General features: G+C 40.1%; 1 protein-coding gene across 1 annotated transcript in view; it reads left to right on the top strand.

Annotated features, from left to right (window-relative positions):
- The window catches only part of FAM83D (family with sequence similarity 83 member D), a 32,387-nt gene extending 14,019 nt beyond the window's left edge, over nt 1-18,368 (top strand). Inside the window, exons 2-4 of the mRNA XM_077168691.1 lie at nt 10,086-10,253; nt 14,407-14,531; nt 16,897-18,368. Of these exons, the coding sequence (XP_077024806.1) occupies nt 10,086-10,253; nt 14,407-14,531; nt 16,897-17,884 (1,281 nt within the window). The 3' untranslated portion in view covers nt 17,885-18,368. The remainder of the gene's footprint in view (nt 1-10,085; nt 10,254-14,406; nt 14,532-16,896) is intronic.
- The last annotated feature ends 6,283 nt before the right edge of the window (nt 18,369-24,651 follow it).

The raw sequence follows: 24,651 nt of genomic DNA, 5'->3' as shown, positions 1-24,651 counted from the left end.
TTAAGACATTCTCAGATAAACATAAGCTGAGGGAGTTCATCACCACTAGGCCTGCCCATAAGCAATGCTAAAGGGACTTCTTTAGGCTGAAAGGAAAGGACACTAGAAAGTGGTTAAAGACCTCTGGTAAATTTGGGGAATTATAAATGCCAGTACTGTTGTGCTGTATGTTTTGGTATGTTGACTCTTACTCCCCACAGGGGCTGAAATAGATGCACTAAAACTAATGATAATTCTATGATTTTGGACATACAATGTACAAAGATATAATTTATAACAAGTAAAAAAATGTGGGATGGACAGTATAGGAATATTGTATGTGGATGTTATTTAACTTAAATTGGTGCCAAATCAAATATGATTATTATATATTTAGGATTTTAAGTTTTCGCACCATGGTAACCACAAGAAATATTATCAGATAAAAGAGACTTTAACTCGAAAACAGTTACAAAGGACAAATATGGTCATTATATACTAATGAAAGGGTCAATCCAACAAGAAAATGTAACAATTATAAATATACATGCAACTGATAGCAGAGCACGAAAATACATTAAATAAATGCTGACAGATTTGAAGAGACAAATAGTTCTACATTAATGGCAGGGGGGCTTTTATACATTACGTTCAATAATTGATAGAATATCTAGACAAGATCAATAAGGAAATTCAAGACTTGAATGATACCCTTAACCACTTAGACCTAATAGACGTGTAGAAAACTTCACTCAACAACAACAGAAAACACACTGTTGAGTGCACGTGAGCCATTCTCCAGAATAGATGATGTGATAGGTCACAAAACAAGTCTGAAATTTAAAAATATTGAAATCATGCATTGTTTCTTCTCTGACACAATGGAAGGAATCTAGAAATCAGAAGGAGAATTGGGAAATTCACAAATATGTGGAACTTTAAGCAAGGTACTCTTAAACAAAAAGTGGATTAAAGAGGAAATCACAAGGGAAATTAGGAAATATCTTGAGGCAAATTAAAATGAAAATACAATATGCCAAAGCTTATGGGATGCAGCAAAGGCAATCCTGAGAGGGAACTTTATAACACTAAATGTTTACATTAAAAAAGAAGAAAGATTTCAAATCAGAGACCTACTTCAAAACTGATAAGAACTAGAAAAACAGTAGCAAACAACCCAAAGTAAGCAGAAGAAAGGAAATAACGAAGATTAGAGCAGATATAAATGAAATTTTAAAATTAAAAAAAAACAATAGAGAAAAATCAAAACCATAAGTTGGGTTGATCAATACTGATCTTTGAGAAGATCAATAAATTTGTGAAATTTTAGCTAGATTGACATAGGAAAATAAGAGGGTGCAGATAACTAAATTAGAAACAAAAAGGGGGACATTACTACCAATCCCACTGAAATAAAAAGAACTATAAGGGTGTTAAGAGGATACTATGAACAACTATATACTGACAAATTAGATAACCTAGATGAAATGGATACGTTTCTAGAAACAAACTGTCTACACTGACTCAAGAAAAAGTAGAAAACTTCAACAAATCAGAGATTGAATTGGTAATCAAAAACCTCCCACCAAAGAAAAGCCCAGTACTGGATAGCTTCCCAGGGGGGTTTTACTGAACATTCTAAAAAGAATTAACAACAATTCTGCTCAAATTCTTCCAAAAAATTGAAGAGGAGGGAACTCTCCCTAATTCATTCTATGAGACCAACACCCTCACAGCAAAGCCAGATAAAGATACTACAAGAAAAATAAATTATAGGCCAATATCTCTTATGAATATATTTGAAAATTCTCAATAAGATACTAACAAACCAAACCAAATAGCACATTAAAAGAATTTTATACGAGGATCAGGTGGGATTTTTCCCAGATAAACGTGGTTCAACATATATTAACAGAATGAAGGAGAAAATCTTATCATCTCAAGTGAATCAGAAAAGGAATTTGACAAATCCAGGACTCTTGATAATAACCCTTAGGAAACTGGGAATAGAACGAAACTTCCTCAATATCATTAAGGCATATATACAAAAACCCCATGGCTAACACTGTACTTAATGGTGAAAGACTGAAAGCTTTCCCTTCATGATCAGGAATAAGACAAGGATGTCCACTGTCACCACTGCTATTCAGCTTTGAACTGGAAGTTCAAACAAGACTGTTATACAAGAAAAAGAATTAAGAGGCATCCAAATTGGAAAGGGAGAAATAAAACTTAAGTATTTGCAGATGACATAATCCTATACACAGAAAATCCTTAAAAATCCACAAGAAAGCTCCTGGAGCTAATAGATGAATTTAACACAGTGGCAGGGTATAAGATTAACAACCCAAAAACCAGTGCTTTTTCTATACACTAGTAATGAAAAATCTGAAGAAGTCAGGGGAAAAAATCCATTTACAATAGCAATTAATAGAATAAAATATCTAGGAATAAATCTAACCAAGGATGTAATAGATTTACACACAGAAAACTATAAAACATTGATAAAAGAAACAAAGAAGACCTAAATAAATGGAAGGACAGTCTATGTTCATGAATTGGAAGACTAAATATTGTTAATATGTCAACTCTATCCAAAGTAATTTACTGATTCAATCATTTCCAATAAAAATTCCAACAACCTTCTTTGCAGAAATGGACAAGCTGATTGTTGTAGTATGCTAGCTGCTGGAATGTGATATACCAGAAGTGGAATGACTTTTTAAAAGGGGAATTTATGAAGTTGCTAGTTTATAGTTCTAAGGCCATGAAAATGTTCCAATTAAAGCAAGTCTATAAAAATGTCCAAATTAAGGCACCAACAAGAGTTTATCCTCACTCAAGAAAGGCCGATGAAGTTCAGGATTATTCTCTCAACTGGAAAGGCACATGGTGAACATTGTGATATGTACTAGCTTTTTCTCCAGACTTTTTGTTTCATGAAGCTCCCCTAGGGCCATATTTCTTCGTTTCCAAAGGTCTGGCTACATGGGTTCTCATGGTTCTTGGGGCTCTGCTGCTTCTGGTGCCTCTCTCCAAAATGTTTTCTCTTTTAAAGGATTCCAGTAAATTAATCAAGACCCACTTGGAATAGGTGGAGCCATATCTCCATCTAATCAAAAGTTAATACCCACAATTGGGTGTGCCACATCTCCATGGAGATGATCTAATCAAAGTTTTCAACCTACATTATTGAATCAAGATCAGGATCAAAGAAAAGGCTACTCCCACAAGATTGGATCAGGATTAAGACATGACTTTTCTAGGACACATAATTGTTTCAAACCAGCACACCAATCACAAATTTATATGGGAGCCTTTAGGGCTTCCAACAGCCGCCAGTTTTAAAACTTATTACAAAGCCATAGAAATCAAAACAGCATGGTACTGGCACAAGAACGGACATATAAATGAATAGAATTGAATTGAGAGCTCAGAAATCAATCCTTACATTTATGGCCAACTGATTTTTAAAAAAATATTATTGCAATATCTTTTGTTTTAATTTATTTATTAATTAGAAAAAAATTTAACAAAAACATTAACTTATGATCATTCCGTTCCACATATATAATCAATATTTCACAATGTCATCACATAGTTGCATATTCATCATTTCTTAGAACATTTGCATCAATTCAGAAAAAGAAATAAAACGAAAACAGAAAAAAAAAGATTATACATACCATACCCCTTACCCCTCGCTTTCATTGTATTGCAATATTTTCACACACCATATCATCCATCCAAAATATACAATCAGTGGCTCACAATATCACATAGTTGTGTATTCATCACCATGATCATTTGTACAGTATTTGTATCACTCCAGAAAAAGAAATAAAAAGAAAAAAAAAAAAGACCCATACACCCTGTTTTGGTTTGCTAAAGCGACCGGAATGCAGGATAGCAGAAATGCAATGGCTTTTAGAAAGGGATTTTATTAAATTGCAGGTTTATAGTTCTAAGGCCATTAAAATGTCCAAATTAAGTCATCTGTTCTAGTTTGCTAGCTGCTGGAATGCACCAGAGATGGATTGGCTTTCAATAAAAGGGAATTTATTTAGTTAATGTATAGTTCTTCAGAGGAAAGGCAGCTGACTTTCAACTGAGGTTCTTTCTTACATGGGAAGGCACAGGGTGATCTCTGCTGGCCTTCTCTCCAGGCCTCTGGGTTCCAACACTTTCTCCCAGGGTGATTCCTTTCTGCATCTCCAAGGCCTGAGCTATGAGTGCTGAGATGAGGTATGCTGAGCTGCTTGGGCTGTGCTATGTTAAGCTTTCTCATTTAAGCACCAGCCAATTAAACATCATTTATTGCAGCAGGCATGCCTCTTAGCCAACTGCAGATGTAATCAGCAACAGAAGAGGTTCACGTACCATCGGCTCATGTCCATAGCAATAGAACTAGACCCCTTAACCTGGCCAAGTTGACACCTGAATCTAACTACCACAGCATCCAAAGAAAGATAACTTGATTTAAGAAAGGCTGTTGAGTCTGGAACATCTCTCAACGTGAAGTCACATGGTGACATCTGGTAGCTTTCTCTCCCAGCTTCTTTGAACTGCTTCCCTGGGAATATTTTCCTTCTGCATCTCCGAAGGTCTCTGGCTGCGTGGGCTCTCAAGCTTTTTCCAAAATGGTTCTCTCCTAAAGGACTCTAGTAAGCAACCCCACCTTGAATGGGTGGAGACACATTTCCATGGAGACCACCTAATCAACAGGTACCACCCATAATCGAGTGGGTCATATCTCCATGGAAGCAATCAAAAAGGTCCCTCCCAGCAATATTGAATGAAGATTAAAGAACATGGCTTTGGTGTGGTACACAACAGTTTCAAACCAGCACACACCCCAGATCCCTTACCCCTGCTTCTCATTGACCACTCGTATTGCAATCTGCCCAATTTTTTGACCCCTTATTCCACCCCCACCATTATTCATTTATTTATCCTTATTCTGTATTTATCTGTCTATACCCTGGATAAACAGCAACAGCCAAAAAGTTTTCACAATTACATGGTCAGAGTCACTATATAGTTATATAATCATCTTCAGGACTCAAGGCTCCTGGAAAACAGTTCAACGGTTTCAGGTATTTCTGTCTAGAGATTCCAATATACCCAAAATTTGAAAGGAATATCTATATAATGCATAAGAATAAGCTCTTGACTCCATTAGAAATCTCTTAGCCACTGAAATTTTATTTTGTCTCATTTCTCTCATCCCCCTCTTGGTCAAGAAGGCTTTTTCAGTCCCATGATGCCAGGTCCCAGCTCATCCACGGGAATTCTGTTCCCCATTGCCAGGGAGATTTACACTCCTGGGAGTTATGTCCCTTGTTGTGGGGGTGGGGGTAGCAGTGAGTTCACCTGCTGAGTTGGCTTAGAAAGAGGCCATATGTAAGGAATGAAAGGGGTTCTCTTGGGGTGACTTTTAGGCTTACTTATAAGTAGGTTTGGCTTCTTCATTGCGGGAATAAGTTTCATATGGGTGAGTCCCAAGATTGAGAGCTTGGTCTATTAAATTGGTTGTCCTGAGTGCTTGCAAGAATATCAGGAATTCCCCAGATGGGGAAGTTTAATATTTCCTCCTTTCTCCCCAGTCCCTTAAGGGGACTTGGCAAATACTTTTTTATTCTCTGTCCAAACTACTCTGGGATGTGTTTGGGCATTACACTAACCTGTACAAACCAACAAGGTCTCACACCCTATTCGAGATTACATGTAATTATGATGTTCAATAAACTGGCCATACAAGTTAAATTAGATAGTGTGCTACCCAAAATATAAATTTTGTACTAAATAAACATCTCTCCTTTTAGTCTCACACAGAAGTTGAAATTTCAAAATATAGACCATGTCATCCTTTACCCTGTATTCTGATCTACCTTTAGTCCTCTCCAGATCAGCTTCGTTCCTATCTCTAGTTGAAGTCTGATCATTTTTTCAATTTTTTTAACAGTTGCTTTATGGGGCATGCTGACTTTCATAGCTCAGACTCTTGAGTCTCAGGTGTCACACAAATACCCAAAGTTCCAGGGAATGACAGAGTTATACACAAATAGCTCAGCATCTCAGAATTTAGAAATAACAGTTACAGCTCTGGAATATATGTGACTGCTGTGCCCCGACCAGCACGGCTCAGTGTTGGGACTGAAGGGAGGCGACAGGGAATTGAGAAAGAAACACAGGAGATAAAGATATAGTTAAAGCTGGGACTCAGAGCTTGGGTGGATACTCAAAGACCCCAAGAGGTTCAGCATGTTTATTTTATAGGGCTGGGAGGTAAAGAAAGTAAAAAATGTGACTAAAGAATGTGGGAGGAGGAAGCACGAGCTGAACCATCTGCTTCCTTGTGACCGGATGAGTCAAAGAGTTAGGCATGTTTTCCAAGACCTCCTGCCCCAAACTCAAACAGCTTTGCAACACTTTGGTCTTTTCAGGACATCAGGTGCCTTTTCCCACAGAGACAGCTTTGCTATATCTGTGCAGTGAGCATGTGACCTGTCTCATTCGCGCCTGATATTGCTGTAAGAACTTACAATCTAGGACTCTTTACAATAGGCCCCAACCTGATTACCCAGGCTCTTGTCTTCTCCAAGTTTGTATATTATTGTTAGTCCATATTAGTGAGGTGTGATAATTGTCTTTTTGTTTCTGACATTTCATTTAATATACTATTCTCAAGGTTCATTCACCTAGTTGCATGCCTCACAGTTTTCCTTCTTGCAACTACTCAGTAGTCCCTTATATGTATACACCACAGTTCCGCCTTCCATTCCACAGTTGTTGTACCCGGAGGCCAACTCTCTCCACTGCACATTACCAACACTGCTGTATGGCCAATTAATTTTTGACAAGGGGGCAAAGACCACTCAACTGGGAAAGAACAGTCTCTTTAACAAGTGGTGCTGGGAAAACTGGATCTCCATTTGCAAGAGAATGAAGGTGGACCTCTACCTTACACCATATACAAAAATCAACTCAAAATAAGTCAAAGACCTGAATATAAGACCAGAACTATATTCTAGGAGAAGAAAAATATAGGGGAGAAATATATATAAATATAGGGAAGCAACTATGTTTAGTACCTTATGTTAAGCAATGGTTTCTTAGACTTTATACCCAAAGCATAAGCAACAAAAGAAAAATAGATAAATGACACCATCAAATTTTTAAATGTTTGTGCATTGAAAGGACTTTATCATGAAAGTAAAAGGACACCCTACACGGTGGGAGAAAATGTTTGGAAACTTCATATCTGATAAGGGTTTATTATCCAGAATCTACAAAGAAATTCTTCAGCTTAACAAAATGACAAACAGCCCAATTTAAAATTAGACAAAAGACTTGAATAGACACTCCTCCAAGGAAGATACAAAAATGCCCAAAAAGAAAATGAAAAGGTGCTCAACATCATTAGCCCTTAGGAAGAGCAACTCGAAACTACAATGAGATACCATTACTCACCCACTAGGATGGCTACTGTTAAAAATATGGAAAGTTACAAGTGTTGAAAAGGATGTGGAGAAATAGGAACAATCATCACTTGTTGGTGGCAATGTAAAATGGTGCAGCCATTGTGGAAGACAATTTAGTGGTTCCTCAGAATGTGAAGTATAAAATTACCATATGACCTGGCAATCACACTTCTAGGTATATACCCAAGAGAATTGAAAGCAGGGACTCTTTTTGCGTACCAATGTTCATAGCTTTATTCACAATTGCCAAAAGATGGGAACAACCCAAATGTCCATCGGTTGATGAATGGATAAGCAAAATGTGGCATATATACACAGTGGCATATTATTCAACTCCAAAAATGAGTGATGTTCTCATACATACATTTGACGACATGGATGAACATCGAAGGTACCATGTAGAGTGACATGCGCCAGACATCAAAGGACAAATATTGTGCAATCTCACTGATATGAAATAATTCAAATAAGAAGACTCATAGAGTCAGAGAATAGAATATAGGTTATCAGGGAATGGGGTGGGTGTAGGAAATATGGAGTTAAGGCCTATTTTGTAGAGTTTCTATTTGGAACAATGAAAGTTTTAATAATGGTTCGAGGTGATAGCACAACATTGTGAATATAATTAACAGCACTGAGTCAATATTTCAATGTGGTTAAAGGAGGAAATTTAGCTTGTATATATGTTACTAGAATAAAAATTTAAAATAAAATCCATGGAACTGTACAATACTAGCAGTGAACCCTGAGTTAAACCATGAGCTATAGTTAATTGTACCAGTATAAAAATGTTTTCATCCAACACCAATGCAGGATCCTAACAACAGGGTGGTATATGGGAATCCTATATATTATGCATGAATTTTCTGTAAATGTACAATTTCTCTAATTAAAAACAAAACAACAGAAAACACTGGAGGTTATAAAACTCCTGAAGATGCCACTAATTTAGGAAAAACATTAGAATTACTCTGTCCAATGGATTTCAGCCATCCCCTTCACAAGAATAGCACCCAGCTAGGGCAGCATCCAGATGAGAAAGGGAGGAGAAGGCAGCCAGAGAGGTAGATGAATCTTCCCAGACTCATAGCAACGACTTCTCGGGAGCTGGCGTTTCAAGGCCCTTCTTTGTAATAGATGAGACTCTTGAGTCTTGGAGATAGATGGCAAGATTGCCTGTCTATACCTAAATTTCTTCTTTATCCCCCAACTAATTAAGGGGTCATGACTGTCAGTCAGTGTTCTGAGTCACCAGGGACCACAGGGCTGAACCATTCCCGCGCAGGGCCTCTGCTCCAGAAGAAGAGGTAACACTAAGAAACCTCAGTGTTCTGAGAAGGAGTTAGTCAAGTCCTGAGACACAAGTTTTTACTGTTGAAGTTGGGAGGAGGCAGACAACCCTTCCGGCTACCGACCGCAGAACTCCCGGACCTTGTCTGCAGGGAGTGGTTTCTTTAGTTAACAGCCCCGATTTCTGACTTGATTTGTAAGGACTTGTTGCTAAGCCTGGATGTTTGGCCTCCTCATAACCCTGCCAGGAGTTAGCTGAGGGCCATGATTTTAAACCTAGGAAGGTTTAAAGATTGGAGGCTTTGTGGCTGGACAGCCTCTCTAGCAAGGAAAGGTGGGAGCTGATGGCTGTCTCCCTGCACTGACCTGGTAAAGTGGATAAATGAACAGATGCTTAAGCGACCTTTTCTACCTTGCACTTTATTTCACCTAGTCATTTAGTTCTTATGTATTACAGACCTACTCTGCAGCAAAGGAAATGGACATTTGAAACAGCTACAACTTGCCCAAGCATCCATGGCTAAGAGCTCTTACCTGCAGTCTAATGCTGAATATGGAGAGTCAGGAGGCATGACCTAAGGCATGCTGTTGGAGAGAAGAAAGAACTGGTCTGAGCTTTAGGGCAGAATCCCTAGGCAATATTTCTGTGCTCCTGCTCCTGGCTCACTGTAGACAAAGAGCAGCGAGACCACCCTTTATAGAGCTGAGGCTGGTGCTGTAAGAGCTGTGTGGTTAATCCTGCAGAGCTACAGGCAGACGAGGCGAGGGGGCTGTGCCAGCCTGGATCCTTTCAAGCTCAGAGTTGGTGGGTAGGTGGGCTGGCCCTTTCTAATCATAATCGGACTCAGAGACTATGGATCAAAATCAGAGACTTGGAGAACATCCCAACCAAAAGGGGCCCCAAAGAGAATCTGAGGCTTATTTACTTGATTTAAGGCTGTAGGAAGCAGAAGCCTGGGAAAGAAGGTGGCCTGGCTCAGATGGCACAGCGTTAGCCACAGAACCTACACAGCTAGCTGATCTGAACCAAGCCTTCAGCGAAGGAAGAGAAGGTGAATGAAATGGGCTCACAGGACAGTAAGGCGGGAGATTCTCTATTTTTGAGAAATTTGCCAGGGTGGAGAAGGAGAGTGGCTAGAGGACTGTTGGAAGGGCCAAGTGGATCAAGTGGAGATTTATGGGATGTGGTGGAGATGGAAAAGAGGCCATGGTAGGGGAAACAAGAAGGAAGGAAGGATGCTTGTAGGATGTGGATCCTTTTCTACTCTTACAGGACAGTAGGTGGTGTTTTTATGTACTTACAGCTTCTTTTCCTTCTGCCTCCCCCTGTAGGTGATTGCAGTGGTAATGGATGTTTTCACAGACATTGACATCTTCAGAGACCTGCAGGAAATATGCAGGAAACAGAGGGTTGCTGTGTATATCCTTCTGGACCAGGCTCTGCTCGCTCAGTTTTTGGATATGTGCATGAATCTGAAAGTTCAGCCTGAACAGGAAAAGGTTTGTGCTACAGTGTTTTCGTTTCACCACAATCAGCACACATTATTGAACATCTGTGGTCTAGAAGGCACTGGGTGATGGTATCCCCAGTTAAAGGGGAGGGAGCTGAGGCATTGGGCAAAAAAAAAAAAAAATTTCCACAGTAAAAAACGACAGAGTCTGGATTCAAAACCTTGGCCTCTCCCCAGTACCATGCTGCTTCCTAAGAAAGAGCACCAACCGGCTTTACGGATGTGCCTGGAGGCTGCCTTGGAAGCCGCTTTTTTTGACGGTAGCTCCAAAGAGGCTCCAGTCTTAATCATAGCAGCCTCCAGTTAGTGAGCTACTACCCTGCCCCCAGCGCTGCACGGGGCTTTTGATGCATGTTTTGTTACTTAATCCTCGCAGCCACCCTATCGGGCAAGTGGCATTGTCACTGTTTTTCAGATCAGGAAATGGGACACAGAAAGCCAAAGTGTCTACACTTGGAAAGCAATGGGACCAGGTCTGTGTGCCTCCAGCTCCCACATCATAATCATTGTCACATGCTGCTTCTCATTTCTCATTGGTGTCATACCCTTTTAACAAGCATATAACCAAATTAACCAGTTTAACTTGTGAGCTTCAGAACTTCATTCACTCATCATGTATTATAAACCACTACTATGAGCCAGGCACTGTCCTAGGCACTGGAGATAAAGCAGTAAGCAAAAGGAACAGAGAATTGGGGCTGTGATAGTACAGGGTACTGCTCGGGGGATGCAGATTAACCTCCTTGTTATTACCAAGCAGTTTGGTTCACAAAATTTAGGCTCTTTAACTTTGTCTTCCTCCACAGTGTTCTTTTTGGATGTTTCCTCTAGTGAGAAAACTGAAGATTGGGTTTAATTTAGGTAATTACTAACCTGCTACTATTGCCGCAGAGCAAATTCATGATGGAGCTAGGATTGTAGCTCAGAGACAGAACTAAACGAGCTAGCATGTGACCCCACACTCAAATAAAAACAAAAATGAAATCATCTGGACTCAAGTCAGGCCTGAGAAAGCATCATCATCTAACCAAATGTCAGCCTGCGATTGCACTCATACAGAGCTAGGTGGAGAAGCAGGCTGTCGTGCTCAATTTCAGGGCACTCTTTCTATAATTAAGGCTGGTGTGTTAGTGGCAGAAAAATCACAGAATACTTCTGGCCACCACCTCAATCAAAGAGACTGGCTCTGATTCATCTACTGGGCAGAAGCCCGGGGGTGTTGCCTGACTTGGTTACCACCCTGGATGGCTGCCTTCGCCGCCGTCCACGTCCTGTGGGCCAGGCAGAAAGCAGGTCTGCGCCTCTGGCCTCACGGATTTTTTTTTCATTGTGAAAGCTATGTCATTATTCAATCATCCTCAAGAAACATGGCTAATGGAACACTGCTCTACATTTTCAGGCAGTTCCCTCCAACCTCTCCATTACATCTTGACTAACAAGGTGATATCTCGTTAATGCGTAAGAATAACCTCCAGGATAACCTCTTGACTCTGTTTGGAATCTCTCAGCCATTGACACTTTGTCTCATTTCACTCTTCCCGCTTTTGGTCGAGAAGGTCTTCTCAATCCTTGATGCTGAGTTTCAGCTCATTCTAGGGTTTTTCTCAATCCCTTGATGCTGAGTCTCAGCGCATTCTAGGATTTCTGTCCCACGTTGCCAGGAAGGTCCACACCCCTGGGAGTCATGTCCCACGTAGACAGGGGGAGGGTGGTGAGATTGCTTGTTGTGTTGGCTGGAGAGAGATGGCCTCACGGATTTTTAAGTTGTCATTCTTTCTTGGGGAAACAGTGTTTTTTCTTCCCCAGATGCTTCTCTCACCAATTGTGCTGGTGCATCAAATGCCACCCCCCCCCCCCATGCCCTGGCTCTGTGGCTGCTTGTCCAGTCTGCAAGGGACTCAGTGGCATGCTCGTACCAGACACTCGAGAGTGCTTTGGCCACAGTCACCAAGGCCTGCACGATATTCTGTTATGTGCCCAAAGGAAAGACACAAAACTGCGCCTAAATCTGCCTGTAGTGCTTGTTATTATATGTTGATCTTTCAGGACTCATTGCCTTCTCCAGAAAGCCCTTTCATCCTCCCTGTATGGCTCTATGAAATTTCCTGGTTAATTTTTTTTTTTTTAACTTTAATTTTGAAATAATTTAAAATTTATAAAGAGGTATCAAAAATAATAAGGAATCTCATATATTCTTTGCCCAAATTCTCCAAATGGTAACATCTTACAAACCTCAGTACAGATACCAAAATCAAGAAAATTAACTTAGATGTAAAATAGTTATCTAATCTACATGCCTTATAAATTTCACCAGTTCCATTTTTCTGGTCTAGGGTCCAATCCTGGACTGTACCTTGTGTTTGTGGTCAGGTCTCTAGTTTTCTTTAGGCTGGAATTGTGCCTCCATCTTTCTTTGTCTTTTAGGGTCTTGACCTTTTTGAAGAATGCTAGCTAGTTTTCTGTAGAATTTAAGTTTGTCTGGTATTACACAGTTTAGTAAGAATTCCACAGAAGCGATACTATGTTTTGTCATGGTTTCTTTGTTTGTTTTCTATTTTTTTTGCTTTTAACATTATTTTAATATAATGGTAGCTTTGCAGGCAGTAGCAAAGATAGTACAGAGAGGTTATTACCTCTCACCCAGTCTCCCCCTATGGTTCCTTCCTATGTAGCATATAGTATACTATCAAACCAGGGCATTGGCATTGGTGCAATGTGTGTGCAGAGCTCTGTGCCATTGTGTCACATGTGTAGGTTCCTGTAACCAACACTGCTATCAAGATGTTGAACTTTTCCCTCACCATCGAGATCACCCATTATCACCACGTCCACCTCTCTCCACTGCCTCCTCTCCCCACCATCCTTAACCCCTAGCAGCCAATAATTCATTCTCCATCCCCATAGTTTTGTCATTTAAACAATGTTATATAAATCAAACATGCAGTATGTGACCTTTTGAGATTGGCTTTTTTCCCCCAGTCTGCACAGTGTCCATGAGATCCAGCCAGGTTGTTGGCTGTATCGACAGTAAGTTTCGTTTTATTGCTGGTAAGTACTCTGCGGTACTGAGATGCCTCAGCGTCATGTCCACCCGATACAGGACATCTGGTTAGGCCCCAGGTTTGTGTTGTTACAAATGAAGCTACTCTAAACATTTGTGTAAAGGTTTTCGTGGGACATAGATTTTCATTTTTCTGGCTGATGTTATATGTCTTGCTGTACTTTTTTTAATAGTCCAATTACTTTTCTGTCACCCAGTCCTTGAAGACGAGAAACATGTCCTATATTATTGGTTCAGGGCTTGGCACATAGATGGGGCTCTTTATGCTTGTGGAACGAATGAGAGAATCAAACAAAAAATCTTAACGTTTAATGTGAATGTCTAAGATTTCTAAAGCTATGGGTTTGCTCCAAAGAGTGCAGATTATCTTAGTAATTTGCATGTCATTGTATGTGTGTTTACATGTATCATTTTAAATGGATAATTATACCTACACATTAATTATGTAGTCTCAGTGTAGTATCACTGTCCCATTTCAGCAAATACGTCTTGTAGGAGATGTGACATTGCTGACAAAGCTGCAGGTGATGTGAGCAGTTCTGCCTCCAGAACCCTGTGTTTAAAGAAAGCTTAGCCTCTGTCCCTATCCCCCATGCCTGCTAGGGTGAAGGTGAGCCAGCAGTCATCAGTAAAGCCACTAGGTCCAGGAGGAGAACTATCAGCTTAGCTTCTTTAAGCCTTTGTTTAAGTGTAATTTATCACTAGTATGTTTCCTGTGGTGATTTTTGTCCCCTGCCTTTTGTTTCAAAATCATTTCTTGGCTTCTCTTGTCTGGTATCCCAAAATGGTGGATCTTCTTTGAGAACACATGTACACATTTTCAAAAATAAATGGAAGAAAAAGACATGAGAAGACGGACCAGATGTAAAAGTAGCACCACGGGGAGCAAATGGCCTTGAGTTGTGAGAAGCATCTGGCTAGTTCACCATGTGTGTTGTTACTGAGTGGGTGACCCTAAGCCACTCAGCTGCTGATATGTTTGTCTGTTTGGGATTGTACCTAAGTCCTCTTGTCTCAATCATTTACTCACTAGTCAGTGTCTTTAGATTAATTTCTTTATCTGCCATCCCTCTACCAACAGCTGATGACAGTTCGGACTATTACAGGAAATATCTACTACACAAGATCAGGAACTAAAATTGTTGGGAAGGTTCATGAAAAATTCACACTGATTGATGGCATTCGAGTGGCAACAGGCTCTTACAGGTAAGTTTCTAACCCATCCTTTGCTTATTAATCTATATTAAGATAGCTTCTTTTCTCCTCTCAGTGAAGCCCTTATGTCTGAGTATTCCTTCATGTGTGTTTGTGTGTGGGAGCTGATCAATCAAAATCAAAACATCCTTCTTGAGGAGATAGTCAGGGATAGGGGCCACTTCCCCTCTGCTGTGGTCCACAAAACTAAAGTGTAGAGATTGAAACTTGCCTTGAGACCAGAGAGCAGATCCAGAATCAATGTAATATCAAAAAAAGACAAGTGGGGCGGGCCACAGTGACTAAGCAGGCAAGAATGCTTGCCTGCCATGCCAGAGGACCCGGGTTCGATTCCCGGTGCCTGCCCATGTTAAAAAAAAGACAAGTGCATTTAAATCAAAGCAAGTCTAAGCTGCTCCTGCCTACATCTTGGCTACCGCCTCCTCTAGAGCTGGGTTCAGGTTCCCCTTAGGGAATGAGAGGCTGGTTTGGGGGATACAGATTATAAGGCAGAAAATATCGCCTTCCATATGGGGAAGATCAGGGAAAGATCTTCCCCTGGTCATGTTTTAACAGCCATGTTGAAGGAAGAGCAGAAGCTGTCACCTTTACACTTAAATCCTGCACCTTGCTTCAAGCCTTGTAATTTAGTACTTAAGTCTAGAAGACACTGATCCGTGTTCCTGACCTCCCCTTTGTGGTGTCACCTTGGCAATGGCATCTTAAGGTAGTGTGCAGGGAAGGGGAACAGAGGGTGGAGATAATGCCTGGTTAACATGAATCTTTAATCTTCAGGAGTTCAGATGTGCCCTTTTTACTTACGTGGCTTCAATGAGTGTGTTTTGCCACTTCTACATTGGATTGTCTGATGGTATGCATGAGGTGTGTCTGCAGAGTTTTAAAAAACCCACATTTTTGAAGAAACACATCCCTGAGAGGCAGTAATGGCCTTGGGTAAAGGTGGGCATGCAAAAACTGCGAAAGATGAAGTACTAACAAGAAATTCATGATGCCTTTCTTTTCAAACAATTATCAACATTGCTCAGAACAAAATTTACACTGTTTCTTGTGACTTCCTTTCTGAAGAAGCTTACAAATACAGGAGACAACTAGATTTTGACCCAATGTATGATTTATCTCTATTAATCAAACTTAGCTCTGAACAGTTTTGGTGGTTCTAAAATATCACAATACAATGGCTGCCCTCTATGAATGAAGATATGCTACCATTGACGGAGCTGATGCTGATAGCTTCCATTTGCTGAGGCTCTTTTATCATCCAGGTACTGAATAGGTACCTTTTTTTTTTTTTTTTAAACTTTATCTCATTGACGGTTTTCAAAAGAATGTTCCCTCTCAGGCTTTGAAGGCATAATTTTCAAAGCAGAATTTACATTAGCCAGGATTCTTGGTTACAAGAAACCAAGATGATACTATGTTTTATGATCTCATTAAAAAAGCCCTACTCCTGGTTCAGATTTCTGTATCAGTGGGGCGACGGCATGCTAATGTAAGCCACTTTGTGCAAAATTAAATCTGTCAGTTCACACACCTTTGAAGTCTAGAAAGGCACAGTTAGTTTTCAGTTCAGCTTGACCTGGGGGCCACACATTTATCAGAGCCTTGACTCCTGGTTCTCGATTTGAAGTCAAAGATCCAGGCTTCTATGGCCTTTAGTAGCTATCTCCAAAAGTAAGAGAGTCTTTCTCAACATTGGGTATCAATTTCTGAAAAATTACTTGATACTAGTGGGACTACCCTGGGTGAATGCCCCACATCTGAGATGGTAGGGCACTCTGGCCGGCCTGGGACATATGTCCACTTCTGAGTGGTTAGAAAAGGCATGTCAGTGGAAGGGTAGGGTTGGGCAGGGCTTACCAGAGGAAGGAACGGGAAGCTGGACAGACAGGTTCATGGCCACTTATCAATTCTAAACGTGTTTTGAGCAATAATATCACCATTAGAATAACAATATCGTCTCCTTTTGTGAAAATGGCAGCACGAAATGTAACAAGGAGTGCTACACTAGCAATTCATAAGAAGTGGGGCCTTCTCTAGTGGTTTCCTCACCCTAAGATGAGGGTGCTACATTAAATATTATAGAATCCTCTTTCTGGGTTTTTAAAATTCTGAGGCTGAGGATGTACACGTTTTAGTGTGTTGGTTGAACAAGTTGTCCTTTTTGCTTATATGTTAACACACATATGTTATATACACATGTTAAGGCTAGTTGAATTCACACTAAATGGTAGGTATTACGTCACCAAAGTTGTGGCTCTTATTTAGCAGGGTATCTGGGCTTTGTTATTCAGATTGATAATAAATAAATTAAAATTGATTATCCTTATCAGCTTTTTTGTGTTTTTTTATCCTTAAGTTTTACATGGACGGATGGCAAATTAAATAGCAGTAACTTGGTAATTCTGTCTGGCCAAGTGGTTGAACACTTTGATTTGGAGTTCCGAATCCTGTATGCACAATCAAAGCCCATCAGCTCCAAACTTCTGTCCAACTTCCGGATCAGTGGCAAGTTTGACCATCTAATTGACCGAAAACCACCACCCAGGGAACTCACCTTGGGCAAGCTGTTGAGGATGCGGCTGGACAGGCTCTCGAGTACTCCTAAGAAGGCTGACCTGGAGTTAGAGGAAGAAACCGAGGGTGAGGCAGAGACCAAGCACGATGACTCCGAGACCTCCACAGTCAGTGAGGCAGACTGCGTGTGTCATCATGATGATGAGCTAGAGGGTCCAAAGGCGATTGATGTCGCCACTCAAACAGGGCCAGGGGATGAGATGCTGCCCGCGAGTGTCAGTGAAGTGGGAACACAAACCACCCTTTCCACAGCATGCACTGCGACCCAAACTGCAGTTGCCACCAGTGTAGCAAGCTCTCAAACTGTGATTTGGTCCAAGTCGGCCACCACCCAGACTGACGTGGATGAGAATATTCTCTTTCCTCAGGGGACCCAGTCTAAAGAGGGGTCACCAGCATCAAAAATGTCTTTATCGAGTTCTTCCAGTGTGAAGTCCTCCTCTTCTTTGTCTTCCCAAGGCTCTGTGGCCAGCTCCATCAGCTCCCAGACTTCCATCCGAGCCACCGACTTCCTCAGCCCTGGGTATCCCAAGTGCCTGGGCACCCCCCACTTAGATCTGTGCTTAAGAGACTCCTTTAGAAACTTGAATAAAGAGAGGCAGCTTCACCTTGTTGGTATCAGGTCCCGGCTCAACCACATGCTGGCCATGCTCTCAAGGAGAACACTCTTTGCTGAAAACTACCAGGGCTTTAATTCTGGAAATTTTCCCAGAGCATCAGTTAATTTGCTCTCTGTTAGAAATATAGCACTTCACCCTTCCTATCAGTGATTGCGCAGTGTTCACAGACTACTGATTTTGGCCTGGCTTGCAGTAAACAATATCAAAAGCTTTCTTTTACAAATGTCCCTAATTGCTTCTTTTCAACTCTATAAAGTCATCCTGGCTTTCTTTGAATTCTATAAAAATGGCACATTATTTTTGTTATTTATACATAACGAAAAGAAGACTGTTTTCTTTTTTTTATGTATAAACCAGGTGTTGGTTTTATTGTTTAATCACTACGGGTGCAGTTTTTTTGCACAATTTTAACATTGATATCTCATAAAGAGAATGTTTAGGTGTTATAAGGTTAATTTAGATGAGACAAAATAAGTTTTGCATTTTTCTTGATCTGTGCTCTTCTGTTTTAGAGGTTTGAATCACCAGTCTTATGATCAAAATCCTGTTTAGAAAAACAGAATTCTGTTTCTTAATTGTTTGTGTCTTTAGAAGATTTGTGTTCTTAACACTAAATAAATACTTGTATAAACAACTTTTGTTTGGTGATTGCTTGAGGATTTGTTTTGATCTCTGGCAACTTTCTCTTTAACAATAGGAGTATATCACAAATAACTCCATGTAAAAGTATTTATGCAACTTTTCATGGTGTTGGGGTAGGGAAGACGTAGATGATTCACATTGTAGGAGAGAAACTACCCATTTAGAAGAGAGGAGACATAAAGCCGGTGCTGGGGGCACATCTTCCTTAGCAACATGAATATTGATGTTACTGTCACTATAGTTTGAGTGAGGAAACTTGCCAGAAATAGGAGGCCTTTACATGTACTCTCAGTTTTATTTTTTTCAAAGTAAAAGGCTGAGCTGTTTAGATGAGGACTATGGATCTCCACTTCTCTGCCACTGGAGGCCTTGGAGTCTGTTCCTGAATTCAGCCCTGGTGTTAACTGTTGTGGCCCCATGGGTCCCATTTCATCAGAGGGGTGTATTGACAATGATTTAGCAATCTAATATTCTGGAATAGGGGCAAAAGAGGACACTGGCAATTATCCCAGATTCCTAGTCCTGTGGTAGGCAATGTAAGTGGTTCCTACACCCTGCTAATCAGGATTGGTATGGCTGTGGAATCCTGTTTTTGTCTAGTTCTAATTTGTGTGGATAGACAAAAGGAAGAGAATTAAGTGATGGTTTCCTCCTCCTGAACTGGCCAGAGCAAAAGAGATATATAATAGGCCAGGGTGTTGTCCTCACGTAGGATGCTGAAGCACCTTGATTGTGATCACTCTTGCAGTTTTCCAAATGTATACCAGACTGTCTTCTCAGGGCCTGCTTGCTCACTGGGTTCGTGCCATCATCTGGCTGTGAAGCAGACGTAAGGAGGCTAGTAGCTGTAAACAATTCTGGCCTAAGCCATTTTACTAAACATTTAGAGTCATTTTACAGATTTACAGCACTTAATGTGCCTTCTTTGATCCTCACAATAAGATAATGGGGAGCTATCTAGGTTGGAGAGCTGTTAGTCCCAATTTCCAGATGAGGAAACTGAGGCTTATATTAAGCAGCATATTTAAGGTCACATGGCTGGTAAATAGGAGCACAAGGAATTAAGGACGGATTTTTAGATTCTAAGTTCAGTCCTCTGTTGTAGGACTCTTTCTCTGCCTGGAGTATGAGGCGTGAGTGGGTACCTTGAGAAATGGCAGTTAATGCAGTAGTGAATGGAAAACATAAGAGCTTACCTCATTAACACACACAGGTTAAAGCCCTAAACTTCTGTGATAAAGTATTGTAATTCATTTTGAAATTTTAACTCAATGTGATCTATATAACTTAATAAGCATATTTTTCAAAAGGTTCTATATTCAGTTTGAGAACTACTGAATCAAATAGATTTAATCAGTGTTCTTTACTGCAGAATTGCTCAGACCTTTGAATGAGGTACTGAACACAGTGAATTCCTCAGATCACAACAGGTCTATAGCCTATCACAAGTTAACCTAACCACAGGGTCCTGTGTTTGTAGAGGAGGACTTGAAATCATTATTCTCTGAAAGCATTGCCAGCAATTAGAATTAAGAGCTAGAGGTATATGGAATCCTAAGAAAATGGCTCAGTCTCCTAGAGTCAGCAAAGCTTTTCTGGCACTTGAGTCTGAAAATCACTATAGGGCAGAAATTTCAAAATGAAATCTGAGGACCACCTGCATCAGAGGCAGCTGGGATTGGTTTCCACACCCAGGGGAGGGGAGGATGGGTGTGGCAAATTATATGGTTCAAAAGTATTTGCCCCTTGGGCAAAATTATATTTCCCTATCAGATCTCAGACTTGACCACGTGACTTGCTTTCACCAGTAAAATGTGAGAAGTGATGTGGGTCATTTGTGAACAAGAGATTCAAGAGCCAGTGTGTGGTTCCTCCTGTGTTTTTTTTTTGCATGGGTAGGCACTGGGAATCGAACCCGGGTCTCTGGCATGGCAGGCAAGAATTCTGCCACTGAGCTACCATCACACTGCCCTCTTTTTGTTTTACCTGGCAATGTTTCAGATATCTGGCTTCTCCTGCAGCCTGACTCTCAGGTTGAAAATTTCATGGAGCAGCGGCGCAGCTAGATTTGTAACATGAGCAAGAAATGAAACTTGTAAGACACTGAGATTCCAGAGTCATTTGTTACCACAGCATAACCTAGCCTATTTTGACTGATACAGTGGGGAAGTCTAGGGGTAATAGTGGTAGAGAGTTTTCTGACAGTGTGTCTTGATCCAGAGCTAAAACCTAGAGCCTGATAGAATGAATGAAAATGTCCTTTAAACCACGCACTATAAATATAATTTACTGGCCTTCTCGTAAAAGTTGGGTGGCATATAATTCTTTTGTATTCTCTGGCAAAGGCACAGATGGCAAAATAAAAATAGACCCATATGTGATCTATTAATTTATTTTTAATTTTTTAACTTTTTTCTTGTGGAAAATGTCAAAATATACCAAAGAAGAGAGTAGTATAATGTTCCCCCACGTACCTATTACCCACTTAGAACAGTTATCAACTCTCGGTCAATTGTGTTTCATCTGTACCCCTACCACCAGATTATTTTGAACAAAATCCCACATGATAAAAACATTTCAATTGTAAATATTTCAGTATAAATCTAGACAGAACCTCACTTTATAAAACAATCATATCATCTCACCCAGCCTTGATAAAATTTCTCATTATCATCAAATAAATTATCAATGTTCAAATTCAATTGTCTCAAGTTTTTTCTTCCTGATGGTTTGTTTGAATTAGTGATACATACACTTTAAAGATTCACTCAATCAAACTGCAGAATTGACATTTTCTTGTAAAACTTAAGGAATCTGAAGATGGCTACCCCACCACTGGAGGCCTTTGGGCTGAGGTGTATCTTTTACTTGGGTACTTAAAGTAACTTACAAGGAAAACTAAAGTACAAGGTAATGTAAATTAATGGTTTCATGAAAGAAAGCCGAGGATGGGGGATATAAAATGGAGTCAGGAATGAGGCCAAAAGAGCATGCCATAATGACTTAACACTTTGGGTAGACTACGCATTTAGCTTTACACTTTTCATTAGCCAAAACAGAAAGATGAAACTGATCAGATACACCATTCACAATATTCATAAGATGAAAATTAATCCCGGCATAAGAAGAGCAATTATGTTTGGCATTAAGGTTGGGTAAGAGTTTCTCACAGGGATCCTTATAAAAATGAGATTGTGAAGCATTCTGATTATATCCTGATAATAAATGCAATGACAGGTATTCTGGAGGAATGCCCAGACACTGAACTCCATGGGGGGAGTTGTCAAAGCTATAAATGAGTTCAATGTATTTAGTTGTATTCTGTGGGCATGCAGTACATACCTTATGTTGACTATATTCAGATAAGTATTGTCATGCTGGATTTCACTGGGCCACACACCTAGAACTATGTCCCAATTTGCCTGGCACAGTACCAGTTTATGCCAGTTATCCCCACATCCCATCTGGTTAATGCCTCTTTCGTTCTCATACATATTCCAGTTTGAATGGTAAAGCATGTAGTTATCCAATCTAGAAAGCACCTCATAGACCTAAGGAAGCCTTTCTCAGCTCCATTTCAGATTTGCAGGTTGCAAAGGCCAACATGATAAAGGCTTCTTTGGTTGCAGGACATCTTTTTGAACAGTTCTCCCATACCTCTGTACCTACATTCTTAAAGATAAGTAAATGCCTGTGCTAATAATGTGGGTAGCTTGAACATTTGTGTGCAAGCCAAGAAAACAGATTTACATGTATTAAAGTCGTAGAATGCTGCATTTTATCCTGTCAGTGGAAAACCCCAGCACAGTGCAATTCTGTAAAAGTGATTCTGCAAAGTACCACCTTATTTCAGTCCAGGGGATAGCTCTCTCGTCTAGTTTGATGGGCAGAGGCAAGATTTTTCTTAGGAAGCAAACAGTTCTATCACACGAATACATGGAGGGTTGTAATGGAGATGTTATTTTTGGTGCATGCATGCATTCATTCATTCATTCATTCAACTTTCTGAAAACGTCACATGATTTCTCTCTGAGGAGCCTTTGTGGCCTCAGCTCTCGAGTCCACGTGATTCTGATAAAGCTGACTCCATCCCTGATTCTGGGGGTCGAGCATGTGACATATGACATGCCTAACCCAATTAGTGTATCATATTCTCTGACCTTGGTGATTGATTCAGGGATGGTTGCATGGCCAGTCAGAGTTTTCTTTGCTAGGGGAAAGGTTTGATTTCCCTAGGGGAAGAGGTTTGATGTTTGAGAGGATATGATGGCTAGCGCTGACAGGGCCCTCTTGCTTCCATGTGACAGTGAAGGCAGTCGGCAGAACAATATGGTCAGAAAGGAATCCTGATTTTATCTCATGTATCCCGATGCAGCTGTGCCTCAAGTCAGAGCTATTCCTAGCCTTTGTTTGTATTTAATGCAACTTTATTGAGACATATATTCACATACCATATAATCATCCAAACTGTACAATGAGGGGTTCACAGTATCATCATATAGCTGTGCATTTGTCATAACAACTGATTATTGAAATTTCCATTACTCCAAAAAAATAAAGAATATAAGTAAAAATAAAAGTGAAAAACAATACCCAAAACATCCCATACTTCCTCTGCCCCCTATTATTTATTTATTTTTCTTTCTTACTCATCTGTCCATACACTGGTTAAAGGGAGTGTCAGTCAGAAGATTTGTACAATCACACATTCATACCTCAAAAGCTCTGTAGTTATTCAATCCTCTTCAAAAATCAATGCTATTGGATTACAGCTCCACAGTTTCAGGTGTTTCCCTTTAGCTACTCCAATACACTAGAAATGGAAAAGGGTTATCTATATGCCACGTACGAATACCCTTCAGAATGACCTCTCAACTCAGTTTGATATCTCTCAGCCACTGAAGCTTTCATTTCTCTTCCTCCCCTTGGTCAAGAAGGCTTTCTCAGCCAACCATTCCAGGGCCAGGTTCCTCCCCTGGAGTCCTGCCCATGTGGCCAGGGAGATTTATAGCCCATGTAGTGGGGGAGGGCAGTGAGTTCACCTGCCGAGTTGGCTTCGAGAGAGAAGCCACATCTTAGCAACAAAAGAGGTTCTTTGGGGTACTTTTAGTCAAAATCCTAAGTAGGCTTAGCTTCTCCTTGACATCCTCCTGGCCTTTTTAGTTTATGTAAAACTTAAGTAAGTTTGGGTTGGGCTTTCTCTCACTTATAAACAGAATAGGCTTAACTGATATAAAGCTGAAATCCTCTAAGTCCTGTGCCTGCTAAAACATGGTCAAGATGGCTAGTCTGGAAATATTCCAAAGCAGAAAGTACCAATTACCCACCACAGGCACAGAAAAACTGTAACATACCCATGAAACATTATGTTGAAGAACACTGTATTTCAGCTATCATTTAGAAGTTGCAAAATATACCTCAGTGTTCTTACAAAAATCATCACACTTTTGTGGAAGTTTGGCAATGAACTAAATAAATTCTGGATACCATTATCCAGAACTTGAAATGTTATTTCAAGAAATAACGGTTTTAATTTTAGAATGGTTATTTTAGGGCATTCTTTCTGAAAACAGGAATTTGGGAAGAGCAAGTCTATTCTCAGTTGTGACAATAAAATCATGACATCAGTATCTAGGCTTAATTACTTGTTTTCTTGAATAAAAGTCTTTGTAAGCAAAAGACAGTTGGGCTTCCAAACTTTCTGAGACAAATGAACTAATTGGAACTAGGAGAATTTAGCTCTAATGGTTTTAAATGGCCTAAGTGTTTGAAAAAAACACTGGACTGGGAATCAGAAAAGTCTAAATTTTGCTTCAGCTCTGCATCTAAATTATCTCATCAATTCTGACCAAGTCATTTTAACCTCATGGGCCTAAATTTTCTTCTCCATAAAATGAGGAACTTAGACTAGATGTTGACTAAGGTCTCCTCCAGCTTTAAGAGCATGATCCAATAATTTGGGTATGGCCAATCTACTATCTCTTTGTAAATAGCAAGATTTCTTTATATAAGTCACAAGTAATTTATAAAATATAGATGTAACAAAAAATGGCATTTATTTCATTTTTCCTTGTTCTCATGTATAAACCTTGTTTTCTATGCATGGACCTTCAGTGAAGATAAAATAAAAATAAAACAAGGAAGGACTGAAGTCATAAAAAACTAAAACTAAATATAAAGCATCGCGTTCACGTATACAGCATCCAATAAACACTGTTATTGGGCTATGAATATGAATGTCACATAGTCCTTGTCCTCAAGAAACTCCCATGACA

The sequence above is a fragment of the Tamandua tetradactyla genome, chromosome 1 (genome assembly GCF_023851605.1).
Source record: "Tamandua tetradactyla isolate mTamTet1 chromosome 1, mTamTet1.pri, whole genome shotgun sequence".
NCBI classification, from domain to species: Eukaryota; Metazoa; Chordata; class Mammalia; order Pilosa; family Myrmecophagidae; genus Tamandua; species Tamandua tetradactyla.
Note: the sequence above shows the minus strand (reverse complement) of the source record. Positions and strands in the feature narration are given on the sequence as shown.